General features: G+C 54.9%; 9 protein-coding genes across 9 annotated transcripts; 5 read left to right on the top strand and 4 right to left on the bottom strand.

Moving 5' to 3' along the window:
* Nucleotides 1-389: 389 nt before the first annotated feature.
* On the top strand, nucleotides 390-1,738 carry racA (putative Rho GTPase Rac; the record flags this gene model as incomplete). The annotated part of the gene is made up of 6 exons (XM_025545907.1): nucleotides 390-422; nucleotides 486-518; nucleotides 591-649; nucleotides 709-889; nucleotides 987-1,219; nucleotides 1,278-1,738. 6 exons carry the CDS (start codon nucleotides 390-392, stop codon nucleotides 1,336-1,338), a joined length of 600 nt encoding a protein of 199 aa, XP_025399526.1. The 3' UTR covers nucleotides 1,339-1,738.
* Nucleotides 1,629-3,083, bottom strand: BO70DRAFT_362181 (RNA-binding protein). The gene is made up of 3 exons (XM_025543225.1): nucleotides 2,497-3,083; nucleotides 2,143-2,371; nucleotides 1,629-2,059 (listed from the first exon to the last, which is right to left on the bottom strand). Exons 1-3 carry the CDS (start codon nucleotides 3,035-3,037, stop codon nucleotides 1,870-1,872), a joined length of 960 nt encoding a protein of 319 aa, XP_025399525.1. The 5' UTR covers nucleotides 3,038-3,083; the 3' UTR covers nucleotides 1,629-1,869.
* A 258-nt stretch (nucleotides 3,084-3,341) lies between these two features.
* BO70DRAFT_38163 (uncharacterized protein) lies at nucleotides 3,342-3,893 on the top strand. The gene has a single exon (XM_025545477.1). It carries the CDS (start codon nucleotides 3,457-3,459, stop codon nucleotides 3,733-3,735), a length of 279 nt encoding a protein of 92 aa, XP_025399524.1. The 5' UTR covers nucleotides 3,342-3,456; the 3' UTR covers nucleotides 3,736-3,893.
* Nucleotides 3,894-5,213: 1,320 nt separating this feature from the next.
* BO70DRAFT_405610 (F-box protein) lies at nucleotides 5,214-6,576 on the top strand (the record flags this gene model as incomplete). Its single annotated transcript, XM_025547124.1, has 1 exon — nucleotides 5,214-6,576. The coding sequence occupies one exon, from the start codon at nucleotides 5,214-5,216 to the stop codon at nucleotides 6,501-6,503; it is 1,290 nt and encodes a 429-aa protein (XP_025399523.1). The 3' UTR covers nucleotides 6,504-6,576.
* A 166-nt stretch (nucleotides 6,577-6,742) lies between these two features.
* Nucleotides 6,743-8,283, bottom strand: BO70DRAFT_336708 (uncharacterized protein). Its single transcript, XM_025541121.1, has 4 exons — nucleotides 7,697-8,283; nucleotides 7,442-7,622; nucleotides 7,281-7,379; nucleotides 6,743-7,203 (listed from the first exon to the last, which is right to left on the bottom strand). Exons 1-4 carry the CDS (start codon nucleotides 8,070-8,072, stop codon nucleotides 6,969-6,971), a joined length of 891 nt encoding a protein of 296 aa, XP_025399522.1. The 5' UTR covers nucleotides 8,073-8,283; the 3' UTR covers nucleotides 6,743-6,968.
* A 159-nt stretch (nucleotides 8,284-8,442) lies between these two features.
* Nucleotides 8,443-10,294, top strand: BO70DRAFT_362178 (uncharacterized protein). Its single transcript, XM_025543224.1, has 5 exons — nucleotides 8,443-8,547; nucleotides 8,597-8,834; nucleotides 8,896-9,322; nucleotides 9,374-9,958; nucleotides 10,019-10,294. Exons 1-5 carry the CDS (start codon nucleotides 8,455-8,457, stop codon nucleotides 10,116-10,118), a joined length of 1,443 nt encoding a protein of 480 aa, XP_025399521.1. The 5' UTR covers nucleotides 8,443-8,454; the 3' UTR covers nucleotides 10,119-10,294.
* BO70DRAFT_362176 (cytochrome oxidase assembly protein SHY1) lies at nucleotides 10,076-11,297 on the bottom strand (the record flags this gene model as incomplete). The annotated part of the gene is made up of 4 exons (XM_025543223.1): nucleotides 10,076-10,470; nucleotides 10,551-10,883; nucleotides 10,913-11,059; nucleotides 11,153-11,297. Coding segments are annotated over 4 exons (735 nt in total), but the record flags the coding sequence as incomplete, so codon positions are not given.
* Nucleotides 11,298-11,754: 457 nt separating this feature from the next.
* BO70DRAFT_336703 (UBX domain protein) lies at nucleotides 11,755-13,485 on the top strand (the record flags this gene model as incomplete). The annotated part of the gene is made up of 5 exons (XM_025541120.1): nucleotides 11,755-11,833; nucleotides 11,905-11,960; nucleotides 12,026-12,144; nucleotides 12,192-13,251; nucleotides 13,304-13,485. The coding sequence occupies 5 exons, from the start codon at nucleotides 11,755-11,757 to the stop codon at nucleotides 13,340-13,342; spliced, it is 1,353 nt and encodes a 450-aa protein (XP_025399519.1). The 3' UTR covers nucleotides 13,343-13,485.
* A 120-nt stretch (nucleotides 13,486-13,605) lies between these two features.
* On the bottom strand, nucleotides 13,606-14,807 carry BO70DRAFT_362174 (coiled-coil-helix-coiled-coil-helix domain-containing protein). The gene is made up of 3 exons (XM_025543222.1): nucleotides 14,503-14,807; nucleotides 14,145-14,415; nucleotides 13,606-14,043 (listed from the first exon to the last, which is right to left on the bottom strand). Exons 1-3 carry the CDS (start codon nucleotides 14,742-14,744, stop codon nucleotides 14,011-14,013), a joined length of 546 nt encoding a protein of 181 aa, XP_025399518.1. The 5' UTR covers nucleotides 14,745-14,807; the 3' UTR covers nucleotides 13,606-14,010.
* Nucleotides 14,808-15,191: the final 384 nt, after the last annotated feature.

The following is a 15,191-nucleotide window of genomic DNA, read 5'->3' as shown; positions in this document are numbered from 1 at the left end:
CCTTCTTGTCTTCTCCTCCTACTTCCTCCCACTTCTTCTTTCCCCCCTCCCCCCCCCCCTTCTTCACTTGCGTGTCGCTTTTTCCTGTTCGCTCGGTTCCTTGACGGGTCGACCCATTCTACTTCTTGTTCATATTCCTCGCCGTTATCTCTCTCCGCCTGGGTTGCGAATTCTCCCTGACCGGTTCGATTAGCCTTTCCCTTAGCAGATACCCGCTCCAGTTGTCACTCCGCCCGTCAAGCCACTATTCAATACCCCCCCCCCCCCCAGTCGTCCTAGCTCCGCTCGTTCGATTTTGTCTTCCTCCGTCTGCCTTCTGCCCTCGCCGTGGCAATTGCTCCCTCCTCTCCTCCATCTGCTCCGCTTCCATCCTCCGATTCCCAGCGACAATGGCGACCGGTCCAGCTACTCAATCCCTCAAGGTCAGCTAGCTCGCCCCTGCTTATCCGTCTGTCGGACGGCGGCTAACGGGCCATTCTGGACAGTGTGTGGTGACGGGTGACGGTGCCGTGGGTAAAGTGCGTTGTCTCGCCCCTATGTTTCACCTCGGATCGGTCGGGGTCACTCTCGATAGCTAACCTCCCCGCCAGACATGTCTCCTGATCTCCTACACGACCAACGCTTTCCCTGGGGAATACATCCCTACCGTGTCCGTGCCCCGTCCCTGCTGCCCGTCTGATGCGAACCCGTTGTTGACCCGGTCCCCAGATTTGACAACTACACCGCCAGTGTGATGGTAGATGGCCGCCCGATTAGCTTAGGACTCTGGGATACTGCTGGACAGGAAGATTATGATCGTCTTCGCCCGTTGTCCTACCCGCAAACCGACGTGTTTTTGATCTGCTTCTCCATCGTCAGCCCGCCGTCCTTCGACAACGTCAAAGCTAAGGTGCTTCCTCCTCCCGAACGGGCGTCGGGCAGCTGCCCCGCCCATATCCCCCCTCCCCCCTCCCCCTCCCCCGTCCCGCTCACTGACCTCCCTGCAGTGGTTCCCGGAGATTGAACACCATGCCCCCAACGTCCCCATTATCCTGGTCGGCACCAAGCTCGACCTGCGCGACGACCGTGGCACCATAGACACGCTCCGACAGAGAAAGATGGAACCCGTCTCCTACGAGCAAGCCTTGACCGTGGCCAAGGAAATCCGGGCACACAAGTACCTCGAGTGCTCGGCGCTGACGCAGCGCAACCTGAAGAGCGTGTTCGACGAAGCAATTCGGTATGTCAGACGGTTGTTGAGCTGGATGTGGGCGTGAATGTGGACTAACCCCGTCTAGTGCTGTGCTCAACCCCCGGCCCACGGCCAAACCGAAGAACAAGAAATGTGTGATTCTGTAGATCCCTCCCTCGGTGCATGTCCGACTCATAATATAAACAACTAATACGGCGTCTGGGTTTGCGGGGCCTGCAACGCCCCATCTTGATGATTTTGCCTTGTGTCCCCGTTCCGTGTTTTGGGGCCATGATCCGGATGGTCTTGTCTATTTTCTTCGGGTTCAGGATAACCTTACCCTCTCATTTCCTTCCCTCCCTTCTAATGCAGTATAAAGATGTAACATGCCATACAATACCACTCAATGAACGTGTCACTTACGGGCGGTGGCCGGGGGACGGACTCGGAATGTGAGCATGAGCAGGTCCATTGTATGGTGTAGAGATATGTACTACCACGAAAGTAACGCACGCTTTGCTCGCTGCCAGCCTGCTACCGGCGACATGCAGTGTCATCGTCCCAGATCTATATCCCTGCCTGACTCATCCACGTATACACATCAGAACAAGAGAAACGGAAAGGATATCTCTAAGCAAACAAGCACCCAACTTTTCTAACCCAGCCAAATCGTAGAATATTCACATATAACAAACAAACTAGGCCATGCGGCCCATGCGACTGGGGTGAACATGAGCAAAGTCACCCTGGCCGCCCTCCTCCTCGCGCTCTCTCCGCTCCTTCTCCTTCTGAATCGCCTTGGCATTCCGTTGTCTCTCCTCCGTCAGCTTGATGTTCTTGGCTTCGATCTTGGCTTTCCGGTGTTCGGATTTCCCGCCGCCGCCGGCCCTAGAAGCTGTCAGTCTCTCTTCCATTCATTCGTTGATTCATTCATTCCGGCGCAATGCAATGCAATGCAATCAATCACTCACGTCAATTCCACGTTCATCCGACGAGGCGGGTACTTCCCGTCGTCGAACATTGAGTGGTGGTACAGCTTCAGACAGGTCTTCATGCGGTCGTAGTTGTCGAACTCGATGAATCCGAACCCGCGGCACTTGGTCGGCTTGTCTATTTGCGTGGCCACCCGCACGGACACCGGCGGGATCTTCTCGAAGTGCTTCTCCAGGGATTCGCGCGTCGCGGAGTAGGGGAGGTTGCCTGTTCGAGGAGATATTGGTTAGCATTATCATCCACCGGACTACCGGATTGACGGTTGACGGGAGCGCAGGAGGAAGAGGAGAGGAGCATGGGGGGGTGTTGGGTGGGCATCGCGTATCACGTACCGACGAAGCAGATGAACCGGCTTCCCTTCTTGCTCTCGTCGCCCTCTTCTTGCGCAGGCTCCTCGGCGGGGGTATCAGTGGGTTGGGCGGGAGCGTCTGTCTTCTTGTCCTTCTTCTCTTTCTTGTCCTTCTTCTCTTTCTTGTCCTTCTTTTCCTTCTTGTCCTTCTTCTCCTTCTTGTCCTTCTTCTGCTCCTCCTCCTTCGTTACCTCCTTCTCAACGGGGGCTTCGTCCACCTCCATGGCGTCGGCGGCGGGCTCTGAAGAGTCTGTCGACTTTTCCTTCTTGTCTTTCTTTTCCTTCTTTTCCTTCTTGTCCTTCTTGTCCTTCTTCTCCTCCTTATCCTTCTTCTCCTTCTTTTCCTTCTTCTCCTTCTTGTCCTTCTTCTCCTTCTTCTCCACCACCTCCGCCTCCACCTTCACATCCTCCACAACCTCCTTAGCCTTGCGCTTCTCCTTCTTCTCCTTCTTATCCTCGCGCTTGGCCTTCTTCACCTCGGGGGAGGTAGCCTCCTCAGCGAGCTTGCGCTTCTTGTCACCCATTTTCAAATTTAAATGTCTGCTTGGGAAAAAAAAAAAAAAAAAAAAACTAAGTTCAACAGCAAAATCTGAAGTATGAAAAGAAAAGAAAAAGTTCTGGGCTCGGTCGCAATCCAACGCGGGAACCTAATCGGCGGAATCGGAAATTTCCTTTTTCTGCCGGGCGGCGGGAAACGGCGGTGAGGCCGAGGGGGAAAAGGTGGAGTACCTTAAGTCTGAAGTCGGGCCTGAGGTGTCGATCGATCTTCTAAGCATGGTTTGGGGCATCCATGGATGGTATGTAGAATGTAGACACTCCCATCCATGGTACGGATTCTTCAAGCAGGTGTCTTTGTCTTTGTCTAGCTAATTGTGTTTCCGTACGCATTGTCCCCCCCTTTCTTCACTATTAATAGCAGTGACTGTCTCTTTGAATCCATACAATGATGGGGGATATATATCCGGCTTCTCTCTCTCTCTCTCACACATCCATCATCATACGTCTCCCACCTCCTTTATGTCATCCTCCCACTCCATCCATCCTCAACCCATCCATCTCAAAGACCCCATGGGGCCCAAGAACCCCCAACCATCCAACTAACATCTTTATATTATATACCCGATACAACAATATAACCACAGAGCCAAGATACTTGGAACAAACGCTCTATTCCAGGAAGGAATACTCCATCCATTCATCCATCCATCAAAGTAAGACGTGAGGGCAGCGGCGCGTCTAGTGATACTGTCTCACCGTCTGCCTGTCTGCCTGTTTACTTTGTTGGGGGCATGGGGTATTCCTACCCATCTTAGTTCTAACTGGATAGACAAAGATCGTGAGAGAGGCGAGATGCCATACTCAGAAACCAGATATTAATCAACACTTGTCTGCACAGGTCACTGTTCTGGATGCTGCCTATATCCTGGCGATCAATCGGTGGTAATCGTTCAGATTACGCTTTTTCATCTCCTCCGGGGGTATCTTTTTGAGGGCAGTACGAAAGGAGGATGATGATGATGAAATCACGAGGGTCGACATGTCTATATCTGTCACTTACAGAAGGCCTCGAAAAGACCAGTTACTGCGCCGCATTGTGACACGAAGCATGCAACAGGGATGCGGTCGGTCCTTTGAATTCATTTTTGGATGTTGGAAATTAAATCCACTCGTTGCCAATATGCAGTGGGTATCTGGGCTGGGACTTTTGAAATACCCGGAGACTTCATGATTATCCACAAGTTGGAAATATGACGTATGACCAAGTGGCTAGAAAGGTTTCTCCCAGAGTAGTGACCGGAACCTGGGTCGTTTTTGTTCGGAATTCCACTTGAGTTCCACTATACTCTCATCCAAATGCTTTATCCGTGTTGTGAGTTTCCGGATGATTGGGTATGATACGCACGGAACCGAGGAAAGGTCCTTAGATGGTGCTTGTCACACGGCTGGCAGATAATCTTGAACGATGTTGGAGTTATGTGCAGATGGTGGATCGTCAGCTTCAACGGTTTTTGAGATGAGAGTCTGATTTTGGAGTTTACTGATGGAGAAAAAGGAGATGAGGTCTATTGAATCCTGAGTTGCTTGGCCTTTGCTGTAAGTGAGAGGGCACTCAAGTTGGAATTTGATATTGACATATTCTAGGAACTTGATTGTCACTAGATAGGCTTATCTATTCCGAACAGAAAGCATACCTGGGTTACTTTGATCTTGAAACATCCAAATTTTACTACATCTTGTTGTTGTGTTTCTTGCGTTCAGAATGTCAAGCATATTGACTTAGCCCTAACTTGATATGCTCATTCTCGACCAGCTAACTTCTAGCCTCGTGCAAATGGCAGTCCTTTTGTTATCATAATCATAGGGCTAAGATTCCAGAGCTAACGGCATAATAGACACTCGGTATTATAATGCCAACAAAGCCAGCTTGTCAAAGGACCCCCCCCCTTTTGTCTCAACGAATCTCAACGACAGACAGAAGCCCCCTTCAGAGCAAGCTGCTATTGCCGAAGTACAGACCGTCTTTGTCCGACAATCCCCTTGTCCACCAACTCCATTGTGCCCAAGTCTTTGTTCACACCGGTAATATTCCTTCAAGAGCCCAAAACCTGCGTTTATATAGTGCCCGCTTTCTCTACACAATCGTGATTATGCTGCCGCCGACACAATGCAAACTTTCGACCATCATTCAAGAAACAACCCATGCCTCGAAACCTCCACGAGCTGCCCGCGGAGCTATTGCATAGCATCGCGGGATTCCTCCCCCAGGAGAGTCTGCTGTCCCTGCGGCTGGTATCCCGGAGAATCAACCACTGCCACCGTCTGCGGCCATTCGAAGCCCCAAGCCCGGCCATCGATCCCAGCCCAGATACTCCAGAGTACTCACGCCTCGAACTCCTCCCCACCGAGCTCATCTGGATGATCGCCGAGTACCTCCCGAAGCAAGCCCTGCTTCACCTCCGACTAACCTCGCGAACCCTCGAGCAGAAGACCTTCGAGCCCACCCGTCCCATCTTCAACCATCACCTCCGCACCCTGCACACCAACCTATCCAGCTACAGCCTGACCAGCATCCACCAGCTGGCCACCAACCCATCTCTCCGCCACATCCCCCAAACCCTCAAAATGACCCCCCGCTACGCGCCCCTCTCCCCCAAACGCCGAACCGGCGTCCACCGGCTCATCAAATCCCCCACCTCCATCCCCCAAATCCGCACCCTCAAGTCCGACCTGAAACACTCGCTCACGAACTGCAGAAACTTCGACGTCGGGCTGGACTGGCAACGCCAGCTCCACAACCACCTGGACACCGACGACGTCCTCGACATCCTGTACCACATCTTCACCGAAACCTCCCTCCCGGTCGAAGAACTCACCCTCTTCACCCAATCCTACCTTACCCCCTGCGAACGTCCCATGACCTCCTACGACCGCCGGAGACCCGCCATCCACGCCCAACCACACCTCGCCCGCGCGTGGACCAACCTCCGAACCATCAACGTCTGGCACCCCTTCATCAAGCCCTTAACCGACCACCTAATGGCTCTTCTCCCGCAGATCATCACCACCGCGCCGCGTCTCGAGCGCCTAATCATGAACGGCGACGCAATGACACTCAATCTCCTTGAACTCCAGCGCGCCATCCTCACCGCCACCCCGAGGTCCACGATCAGACACCTCGAGCTCAGAGGCTGCCAGGTTCACGTCGGCTTTCTGCGTTCGTGGCTGCTGAGGAACGGTGCCGGGCTGCATTCGCTGGTCTTTGATGGCTGTTGTATTCTCGAGGACAACTTGACTTGGGTGAGTGTTGTGCAGTGCACTAGGAAGTTTTGCCCGCTGTTGAGGTCCGTTCGCTTGATTCATGTTTCGATCTCCGCCGGGGTGGAGGCGTTGAGGGATGAGTGTGTCGGTGTGGAAAATTTGGGGGATGGGTTGGAGAAGCTGCAGGCTAGGGTCGAGGGTGCGTATGGGGGTATGGATTCTAATTGGTAGAGCGAGTGGGTGAGTGGGTGAGTGAGTACTAGGAGAGTGGGTGGGTGGTATATACTAGCATCTTTCATTCGGGGTGTTGATATTGGCTTGAAGCGTGGCGTTCTGGAAGAAGGTCCTTTTATTTTTTTTTTCTTTCTCTCTTTCTTTTATTTTTCGGTTATACTAATACTGATAATAATCCAAATATGGTTTGACACCGTACTGTGAATGGTATATTTCTATCGAATAGTAATAGTAATAATAACAGTAGTAGTAACAGGCTCCAGCTCAAGCAAAAGCCCATCCATCTCCAACCGCGTTAGAAACTTTTATCGTAAAGGCGAGCCAACTCCCATAGACTTTGTACAATACAACACAACACAATCAGCTCAAGGTAAACAGAAACGACCGGCCGATCAGTCCAAGTATATATCAAAAAAAATAAACGCCAATCACAACCCAGACAATCGCTGTGCTTTGCATTGCTTAAAAGACCAAGATCTTGATCCCCTTCTCATTCGCACCGTACCGCTCCCGCAGCTCGGGGCGAGTCAGCAGCTGCAGCAGCGGCAGATGCGTATCCTTCATGTCGAAGATTCCGCGCTGCTTCTGGTCCACGTAGGAGCCGTCGATGACGATGCGTTCGAGTTCGTCCAGTTTGAGGGACCCTGCGTTGATGAGGTCGGTGATACGAGCGGGAGTGCCGGCTCCGATGCCCGTGCTGTGGTACTGGTTAGTGGTGAACGTGACTAGGGCTATGGGTGGCTGTGGGTGTGGCGATGCTTGCGAGGTACGTACCGTGCGCGCTCCAGGAACTGCTTGGCTTCTTCGAGCTTGATGTGCTTGGCAAACAGCTTTCCGACGATCGATTCCTTGGTCTGGAAGGAGCGGAGGGCTCTGTATGATGGTGTCAGGATCCCAGTATCTTGTGCGGTGACAGAAAGCAGCAGCCGACTCACCTGACGGTATCAGCAGCCCGAAGTCCAGAGACAGAGATCACCAGTGTGTGAGGGGTGCCCTTCTGCTCCGACGCCTTGGCCAGCTCCGCGCCGTTCTTGGGGCTGAAAGCTTTGAGGAACGTGGGGATCTGCTCCAGATTTCTGCTCGACTGGAACGAGGAAGTATCGAGGAAGGCGGAGTCTGGCAGGTCATCAGTATACACTATACATACAGCATTACACCCCGGGAGGGCAGAGGAAGAGGGTTCAACATACCCGGAACAGACAGATCGTCCAGCTCGACAGCGCTCAGCTCCTTGTTATGGCGTCTGACCTTCTGCGCAAAATAGTCGGCCAACAACCGGCCGTCCATCTTTCCGATGGCCTCGTCGATTCCGCCCTTCACCTCAGTGGCCTTGCTGTCGCCAGCCTCCTTCTTCACGGACTTGCCACCCTCCTCGGGCTTCTTGCCCTTGGCCTTCTTGTTCTTGTCGTTCTTCTTCTTCTTCTTGCTGGGGCCCTCGCCAGCGCCGGCGGGCTTTGCGGCATCAGCACCAGCAGCATTGCTCGGCTTCGAGTCCTCGGCTTGTCTCTTGCGCTTCTTGTCGACCTTGGCGGCGAGGCCGGACGGCTTGGGGGTTCCGTCAGACATGGTTCGAGGGGGGTTCCTGCGACGACAGCGATACTAACACAGCTCAGGGAAAGCTTCAATGGCCGGCTCTGCGTGACGATGGGGTTGTTGTCGCATGAATTGCTGCTTCTGGCGTCCAACTTTTTTAGGCTGACTCAGCGTGCTTATCGATAAGCCCTCCGCCAATCAGACGGGGTTCCACGCACCGCACCCGACCGCCTGCCGGATCGGGCGAGGGGATCAGATCACGACGGAGACGCGCTCGGGCGTCGCAACAACCCCTCGCCATCACATCACCATGGACTGCTGTCCTGTCCCGGGGACGCATTGAACATTGATTTCCTTACCATCCCTTCATTGATAGTATTGTCTGTGTTCAATTGCTGCATCTCTCGCATCGCCAATGGCGACCACCCCCAACCCGCGCCGCCGGTCACCTCGAGTGTCTGACGGCTCGGAAGCCTTCTCCCCCGTTGGGGACACCACGCTCACGGGGGTAAGTCCAATCCCTCCTGAACCGGCTCGATTCAGCTAACTGGAACCAGCTCCAGCGTCTCCCGGCGCATACGAAGTACCCTCTCACCCCGAGCCGGTTCGCGGGAACCGGCACCCCGGCCGCGAACAGATTCACCCCGCGCAGGGGCGCCGGCGCGCCCTCCACGCCCTACAGGGTGCAGGCGATGCAGCAGCGACGCGCCGCGAACACACCCGCACGCGATCGTCGAAGAAGCGGGCGCGTCCAGCGCGAGACCACCTTTGATATTCTGCAGAATCTGGGACGAGGTACGGAGTCAATGTTGTTGTTGTTTTGCTTGGGAGCGCTTTGTTGTTAATTGGATTGCAGCTCTTGCTCCGACTTCTCAGGTGATTCGTTCATCGCCGCAGGTACAACCCGAACCAGAGCCCGTGCCCGAGCCGGTGCTGGATGAGATCGAAGAGCTGGATAACGAGCCCGAGATTCCGCGGCCGCGGTTGTCGTTGCCTCTGGATGACGTCGAGGAGGTCGATGAGGAGCCGGAGATGCGTCCGCCCCGGCTGTCGTTGGCGTTCGAGGAGGAGGATATCACCCATACGTCCATTGAGTATCCCCGGCGAGCAGCGGGGGATGAGAAGGGGAGATTGTCGATGATGGGTCCTCGGATGAGTGAAATTGGAGATGGGACGAGACTGGAGAGTGATAGTGAGGATGACGATGATACGGGCATTGTGCGTGACGGCCATGGGGATGAAGGGGACGATACGATGATAAGCCAGGGGGAGTTTGACAAGGGGTGAGTTCCTTTCGTCCAATGGTTGGGTGTCTTCACTAACGGGGTCTACAGAGGAGAAACGGAAGATCTCGGCCGGTTCAACTTCGACTTCAATTTCCCCAGTCCTCCGCCCCCCGGCGACGATCTGGACCAGGATGTGCCCCTTGGCGACGACGAAGGGTTCGAACTCCCAGTTGACGTTGACTTGCCGCTAGACACGCTGGACACCGGAGTCGGATCGGACGATGATGGCAGCGTGTCGATCGCTGCGGGCGACTTTAACGCGGGTGATTTCGGCATGCAATCGCCGCTCCCCGAACACGAGCCGATGGCGATGAGCGAAAGCCAAAGTCCGGGTCTAGTTGGGGGTGGTCTGCGAGAGGAGGACCGGTTTGTCACTGGCGGAAAGCAGAAGAAGCTCTCCCGGCATGGCATCCCTGTTCCCAACATGCCCGCCGGGGTCGTGAAGAAGCTGGCCACCCGGTTTGCGCGGGCACGGAACGGGTCGAAGGCCAAGATGAGCAAAGAAACGCTGGCCGCCATTGAGCAGGCGTCGTCGTGGTTCTTCGAGCAGGCGAGCGATGACCTGGCCGCCTATTCCAAGCACGCGGGGCGCAAAACGATCGATGAAAGCGATGTGGCGACATTAATGCGGAGGTGAGTTCCACCCCCCCAATCTGTCTACGAGTACAATACCAATACTAATGACCGATGCAGACAACGGCATACCAACAACGCTACCACGATCTTCTCGCTTGCGCAAAAACATCTGCCCAAGGAGCTCCTGCAAGACATGAGATTGGCGATGCCCCCGTGAATGATACATGTACACGAATCCTATAAGATACAAGCCGAACGCCATGATTGAATGCGGGACCACGCGCACGACAACACTACCAGTTCCGGTTTGCACGAACACGACGGACGGCCTCGTTGGGCCGTTTGCGAATGATCATCCACAGCATGATGGACGTTGCCAGAGACAAGCCGTACCTGCAGCGCATCAGCAAAGCCCCGTCACCGGGTCGTATGTTGGATACCAGCCAGGGCGGACAAAACTCACCATGTGAAGATGTACTGGCTGTGGTTATTCCTCAAGTTGACTTCCGCCGCACGACCGATCGGAATACCCTTGGCCTCGCGGGTATAGGCCTCCACCAGGTCCGGGACTAGATTAGACCGCATAGTTAGCACCACGCATCCATCCATAGACATAATCCATAACCGTCCCACCAGAACAAGAACATACCCATAGTCTGCTCAATCCAAACGGGCTGACTCCCCGTCAAATCCGCCATCTGCTGGACATCGGGGAAATAAAACTTCCCATCCTCGGGCTTATTGTCAGGCGTGAAATAATTCTTCTTCCACGGCTCCCGCAGCAACCCCTCCACCACGACCTCCCCCCTCGGCAGGCCCTCCTCGCGATCCTTCTGATTCATCATCTTGCGCGAAATCCACCCGCGGTTCACAAGTATCGTGCTCTCGCCCTCGCGCTCCAACGGCGTGATCACAAAGAAGCCATCCTCACCCTCGCGCATCCGCGGCCCCACCAGCATCTCCTGATCATGGCGCAGGTGTCCTCGCGCCGTGACGCGCCGGTAATCGAACTCGGAGATCGCATCGGGGTCGACGCGGGGTGGTAGCGGCAGGGGGGCTTGATGAGGCGGTCTTCGAATTTCGCGATGGTTTTGGTTTTTTGGTCCAGCCGTTGGATTTGCCATGTGCCGAGACCGAAGGCGATGATGGGGATTAGGGCTGGGTTTCTTGGTGTTAGCTTGGTTTGGAGGTTGGGTTGGTCGTATAGTAGGGGCTGTTGTGGTTGGGGGCGTTTTGGGGGAGGGATGATACCCAGAATAATCAGACCCGGACCGTGATTACGTCCCGTGCGGACAATCTTGGCGGGGTTGTCGACGACGGAGAGCCATTGTTGGCCGTCGCCGTTGTTGTAGAAGCGGATCTGTTGGCGGCGGCACCGGAAGCAGATTGAGTTGAGCTTGGAGGAGGTGGTGGTGGTGGGGGTGGTGAAGAGGGTTTGGGGGTGCGGAGGGGACGGAGACGATGGAGGGTGGAGGAGGTGGAGGTTGCGGAGGAAGTCGCGGTGGTGGTGGCGCGTTGGAGGAGGGAGATGAGCGAGCGCATGATGATCGCGCTGGCGAGGGTGCGAGACTTGCGTCTAGGACCGGACTGGGCGCAATTGGGGGGAGTTGAAGGAGGAAACAGAGAGGAAAGAAAGCGGAAGGCGGAGTGACGGAGTGACGGACGGACTTGACTGGACGGGGTTCGGCCGACGGCGTGATTTCCCGCCGAGCGGCGTTGTTCTTATCGATTACCGGCTCATGTCATCACTCTTCACTCTTCAACTGCCACTACTGCTACGGAGTACTACTCCTACCCATCTGTTCATCGACTCATCTACTCCATCAATTATGGTTGACCTTTACTCGCTCAGCATGTTCTATGAGGGGAGTCTGGAGGATGGAATCAAATCCGCCGTTGAGGACGAAAAGATAGTGGTTTGCTTTGTACGAGGTTCGTGGTCCTCTTTTGTCTGTGGTCTCCGCAGCTGGCGATCGATGGGCTAACAAACAACGCCTGGCAAGATGACGGACCGTTGAGCGACGAGTGGGAGGCTGGGCATTTCAAGTTCCTTGAAAACGTATACATCCTCCATCGTAGAATGTTTGGGTAAGCGCAATGCTAATCCGATTGGGCCATGTCCAGTCCGTGCGATACCTCTTAACCCGAGCAGTGGTGTTGCGCTTGACCAAGGATAGCGAGGAAGCAGGCTTCCTGGATTCCTTCTGTCCCATCGAGAAGGCCCCCGCGGTGGTTGTGATAAAGTATGTGTGATTTCGCGGGTGCTGTGAGCTGCTGCTGACCGTCGCAGGGACGGCATGCTGTGCGAGTATTTCGGCCCGGATACGGAAAGGGAGGACTTTCGGCATCGACTGGTTGAGAAATTGATCGAAGATGATCCGGATGGTAGGCCGCTGGCTGTGAAGCCTAGACCAGTTCAACCAGCTCCACCAGTTGATAGCGACTCGGAAGAAGATGGATACCGGTTTCCTGTACCCGTGGATATACAACTAGCACTTTTGGGGCCTCCAGAATCAATCCCGGACAACTCCATTCCCGCTGATTCGCCTGTGGCAGCGCTCCCATACAGCATGAGCAGGATTCCAGAGAGTCGGTTCAAAAAACCCCGGGACAAACGCACCCGCGAAGGAAAGAGGCGAGACAAGGACACCAGAGCGTCCGAGCCAGAGAAGCCGCAGGACCAGAAACCAGAACCATCCAAGCAGAGCCCCAAGCCCTCGATCGAAGTGGAGCCGGCATCCCCAAGTGCTCCCAAGCCAACCGAACCCACCGAAGTACCATCGTCCACCCGGTCATCTCCAAACCAGTACCGTCTTCAGGTCCGCCTCTTCGACGGCCGCTCCGTCCGTGGGAGCTTCACGCCCACGCAGACCATCCGCGCGGATGTCCGCCCCTGGCTCGAGACCCAGATGGAAGATGAAAAACACCCCTTCAATCTCAAGCACATCATCACCCCTCTGCCTAGCCGCACGATCACAATAGCCGAGGAGGAGCGGACTCTCGAGGACCTCGGACTGGGCTCCACAGCCACCCTGGTCATGGTCCCGATCCAGTCCTACACCGAGGCGTATGCCGGATCAGCGGCCAGCCTGCCCGCCAGAGCGGCCTCGTCCGCGTATGGGCTGGTTTCGTCTGCCGTCGGCACTGCGACAGGTCTTGTCGGGTCCTTGTTCGGATACGGGCCAGCTCCTCCGGCAAATGAAGCAGCGCCGTCCACGTCTGCTTCGAGGTCGACATCCGCTGATGGCGGAAGCAGACCTCGTCCGTCTGGGTCTCGGGGACCCGTTATCCGGACCCTGAGCGATCAGCGGAACGAGCGGGATGATAAGCAATTCTATAATGGAAACCAGGTACCTCCAACTTGATATGATGTATGGGATTCCGGTGCTAACGAAGTCGCAGCTCAATTTCCAACCGCGACATGACTCCGACAGGAGATGAGGATAGACTAGACTGACTGATCGGCTGTAGTTATGCACACTGCATGTACAACTCTTCAATCCTTTGTCTTACAGTAAGTGTGCCATCCTCTCTCTGTCTCTTTGATTCATGTATCTATTTACCCACCAGAATGTCAATACTACATACCATTTAGGTTAATATGTACTCTGTACTCTGTACCCTCTACAAGAATGCCAATACTACCCAGGAGTTCAGGATAAATCTACGCCCCGCGAACCGCAACCGCACCAGAATGACGATGAGTGGAATCTTCTTCTTTTTTTTTTTGTTTGTTTCAATCTATCCAATCCAATCCAGTAGATAAAACACAAGGACCAGGCAGCGTAGCCAACCTCTCGACGATGTGTAAAAGAAAAACAATTGGTATAAGTATACAAGAATAGGTAGTGGTAGTTAGTAGTAGTAAGAGTGGTAGTAGTAGTCGGAGATCACGCCGCTATGCAAACAACATCGTTGTCGTCCCCTGCACGGATCAATACCAGGGCAGTTTAGCAGGAAGCCAGACCGACTGGGTGGTTGATTCCGTGGTTGTGTTCTGTTCAGATTAAGCGCCAAGCACCAATCCATCCATCCATAAGCTCATTCACATCAATGCCATCCATCCATCCATCGATTTTGTTGGTAATGTTATTGGTACAGTGGCAAACTTAGTACTGCTTAGCAGCAGCCTGGCAGGCTTTCTACACACAAATCATAATTAGCACACATCCATGTATACCCACAACACCTCAATCACCAGCCCTCAACCCTCAATCAGGAAAAAAGAAAAGATAGAACGTACCAGCTGATCCAAATACCACCCACAGATGGACATGCTACCCTGGTTCTCATCCATGCACTTGCGGAAGTTCAGGGCGTCGGTCTGACAAGCGGGCGCCTCCCAGGAGCTGTTGGTGGCGTTTCCAGCCCAGAGCCCGTTGTCCATGGACTGGGACTCGACCGGGGGAGCCGGAGCCGCCTGGGGCTCGGCGGGCGCGCTGGAGCTGCCGCCGCCGCCGCCGAAGAACATACCGCCGATGGCGTGGCCGATGGAGGAGCCGACGGCGACACCGCTATGTGATGTAGGAGGTTGCGTTAGTGGGTGGGTTTCATGTTTGGGAGAGAGATTTGGGATAGGGTAGGGATGGGGCAGGGCTTACGCAGCAGTCGAAGCCATCTGGCCGAACAGACCGGGGCCCTGGCTGGGGGCAGCAGCAGCGGCCGGAGCAGCAGCAGCAGGAGGAGCGGCGTGGTGCTGCTGAGGGGGAGCGGCGGAGGTCGAGTGAGGAGCGGACTGCTGCTGGCTGCCGTACGGGGCGGCCGGTCTAGCGGGCGCGGCGGTAGGGCGGGAGGGGGCGCTGCGCGCAGGGGTGGGGGCGGCTCCGCGGCGTTGACGAGGCATTTTGGTTGTGTTGTGTGGTTGTTTGTTTGCGAGGATGGTTGTGGTTGTTGGGGATGGAGGGAGTGAGGAGGCGGTTGTTTTATATCGAAAAAGAAGCCGCTCGAAAGTCGGGCGGAGAAAGTCGAAAACTCCGATCGATGTGCTGATTCTGCGCATCTTGATTGGTCGCTCCGGATATTAGGTCAGCAGGTTGGTCCGGTCCGGCGATTACGGATTCAGGAACTGCCGGCCGTATTGGCCGGGTTTAACTGGTCGGGGCCGGTATTTATGCGTATTGCGCGGTATTGATAGGGATAGTGGCGAGTTGGGGTTGAGGCCAAGCTTGGATGCTATCAAGAGGTCTATTGTCTACGCAGGAGTGGTCTTTACTCTGTATACTAGTCAAAGCATTGGTATTGGGGAGACTGTCATTTGCTATGATAGTGGTGGTAAGCCTATGTACAAAGC

The sequence above is a fragment of the Aspergillus heteromorphus genome (genome assembly GCF_003184545.1).
Source record: "Aspergillus heteromorphus CBS 117.55 chromosome Unknown BO70scaffold_12, whole genome shotgun sequence".
NCBI classification, from domain to species: domain Eukaryota; kingdom Fungi; phylum Ascomycota; class Eurotiomycetes; order Eurotiales; family Aspergillaceae; genus Aspergillus; species Aspergillus heteromorphus.
The sequence above is the reverse complement of the archived record's forward strand: the minus strand, read 5'-3'. Positions and strand labels throughout refer to the sequence as shown.

Excerpts from the sequence above, each read along its gene's own strand:
- BO70DRAFT_362181 (XM_025543225.1), bottom strand. The coding sequence starts at position 3,037 with ATGGGTGACAAGAAGCGCAAGCTCGCTGAGGAGGCTACCTCCCCCGAG. Across the intron at positions 2,372-2,496 it reads CCGGTTCATCTGCTTCGTCG|GCAACCTCCCCTACTCCGCG; the intron begins GTACGTGATACG and ends CTCCTCGAACAG. Across the intron at positions 2,060-2,142 it reads CGGATGAACGTGGAATTGAC|GGCCGGCGGCGGCGGGAAAT; the intron begins GTGAGTGATTGA and ends GACAGCTTCTAG.
- BO70DRAFT_38163 (XM_025545477.1), top strand. The coding sequence starts at position 3,457 with ATGATGGGGGATATATATCCGGCTTCTCTCTCTCTCTCTCACACATCC.
- BO70DRAFT_336708 (XM_025541121.1), bottom strand. The coding sequence starts at position 8,072 with ATGTCTGACGGAACCCCCAAGCCGTCCGGCCTCGCCGCCAAGGTCGAC. Across the intron at positions 7,380-7,441 it reads CGGGCTGCTGATACCGTCAG|AGCCCTCCGCTCCTTCCAGA; the intron begins GTGAGTCGGCTG and ends ACCATCATACAG. Across the intron at positions 7,204-7,280 it reads CAGTTCCTGGAGCGCGCACG|CACGGGCATCGGAGCCGGCA; the intron begins GTACGTACCTCG and ends CCAGTACCACAG.
- BO70DRAFT_362178 (XM_025543224.1), top strand. The coding sequence starts at position 8,455 with ATGGCGACCACCCCCAACCCGCGCCGCCGGTCACCTCGAGTGTCTGAC. Across the intron at positions 8,835-8,895 it reads TCTGCAGAATCTGGGACGAG|CTCTTGCTCCGACTTCTCAG; the intron begins GTACGGAGTCAA and ends ATTGGATTGCAG. Across the intron at positions 9,959-10,018 it reads GTGGCGACATTAATGCGGAG|ACAACGGCATACCAACAACG; the intron begins GTGAGTTCCACC and ends TGACCGATGCAG.
- BO70DRAFT_362174 (XM_025543222.1), bottom strand. The coding sequence starts at position 14,744 with ATGCCTCGTCAACGCCGCGGAGCCGCCCCCACCCCTGCGCGCAGCGCC. Across the intron at positions 14,416-14,502 it reads CAGATGGCTTCGACTGCTGC|CGGTGTCGCCGTCGGCTCCT; the intron begins GTAAGCCCTGCC and ends TACATCACATAG. Across the intron at positions 14,044-14,144 it reads GGTGGTATTTGGATCAGCTG|AAAGCCTGCCAGGCTGCTGC; the intron begins GTACGTTCTATC and ends ATTTGTGTGTAG.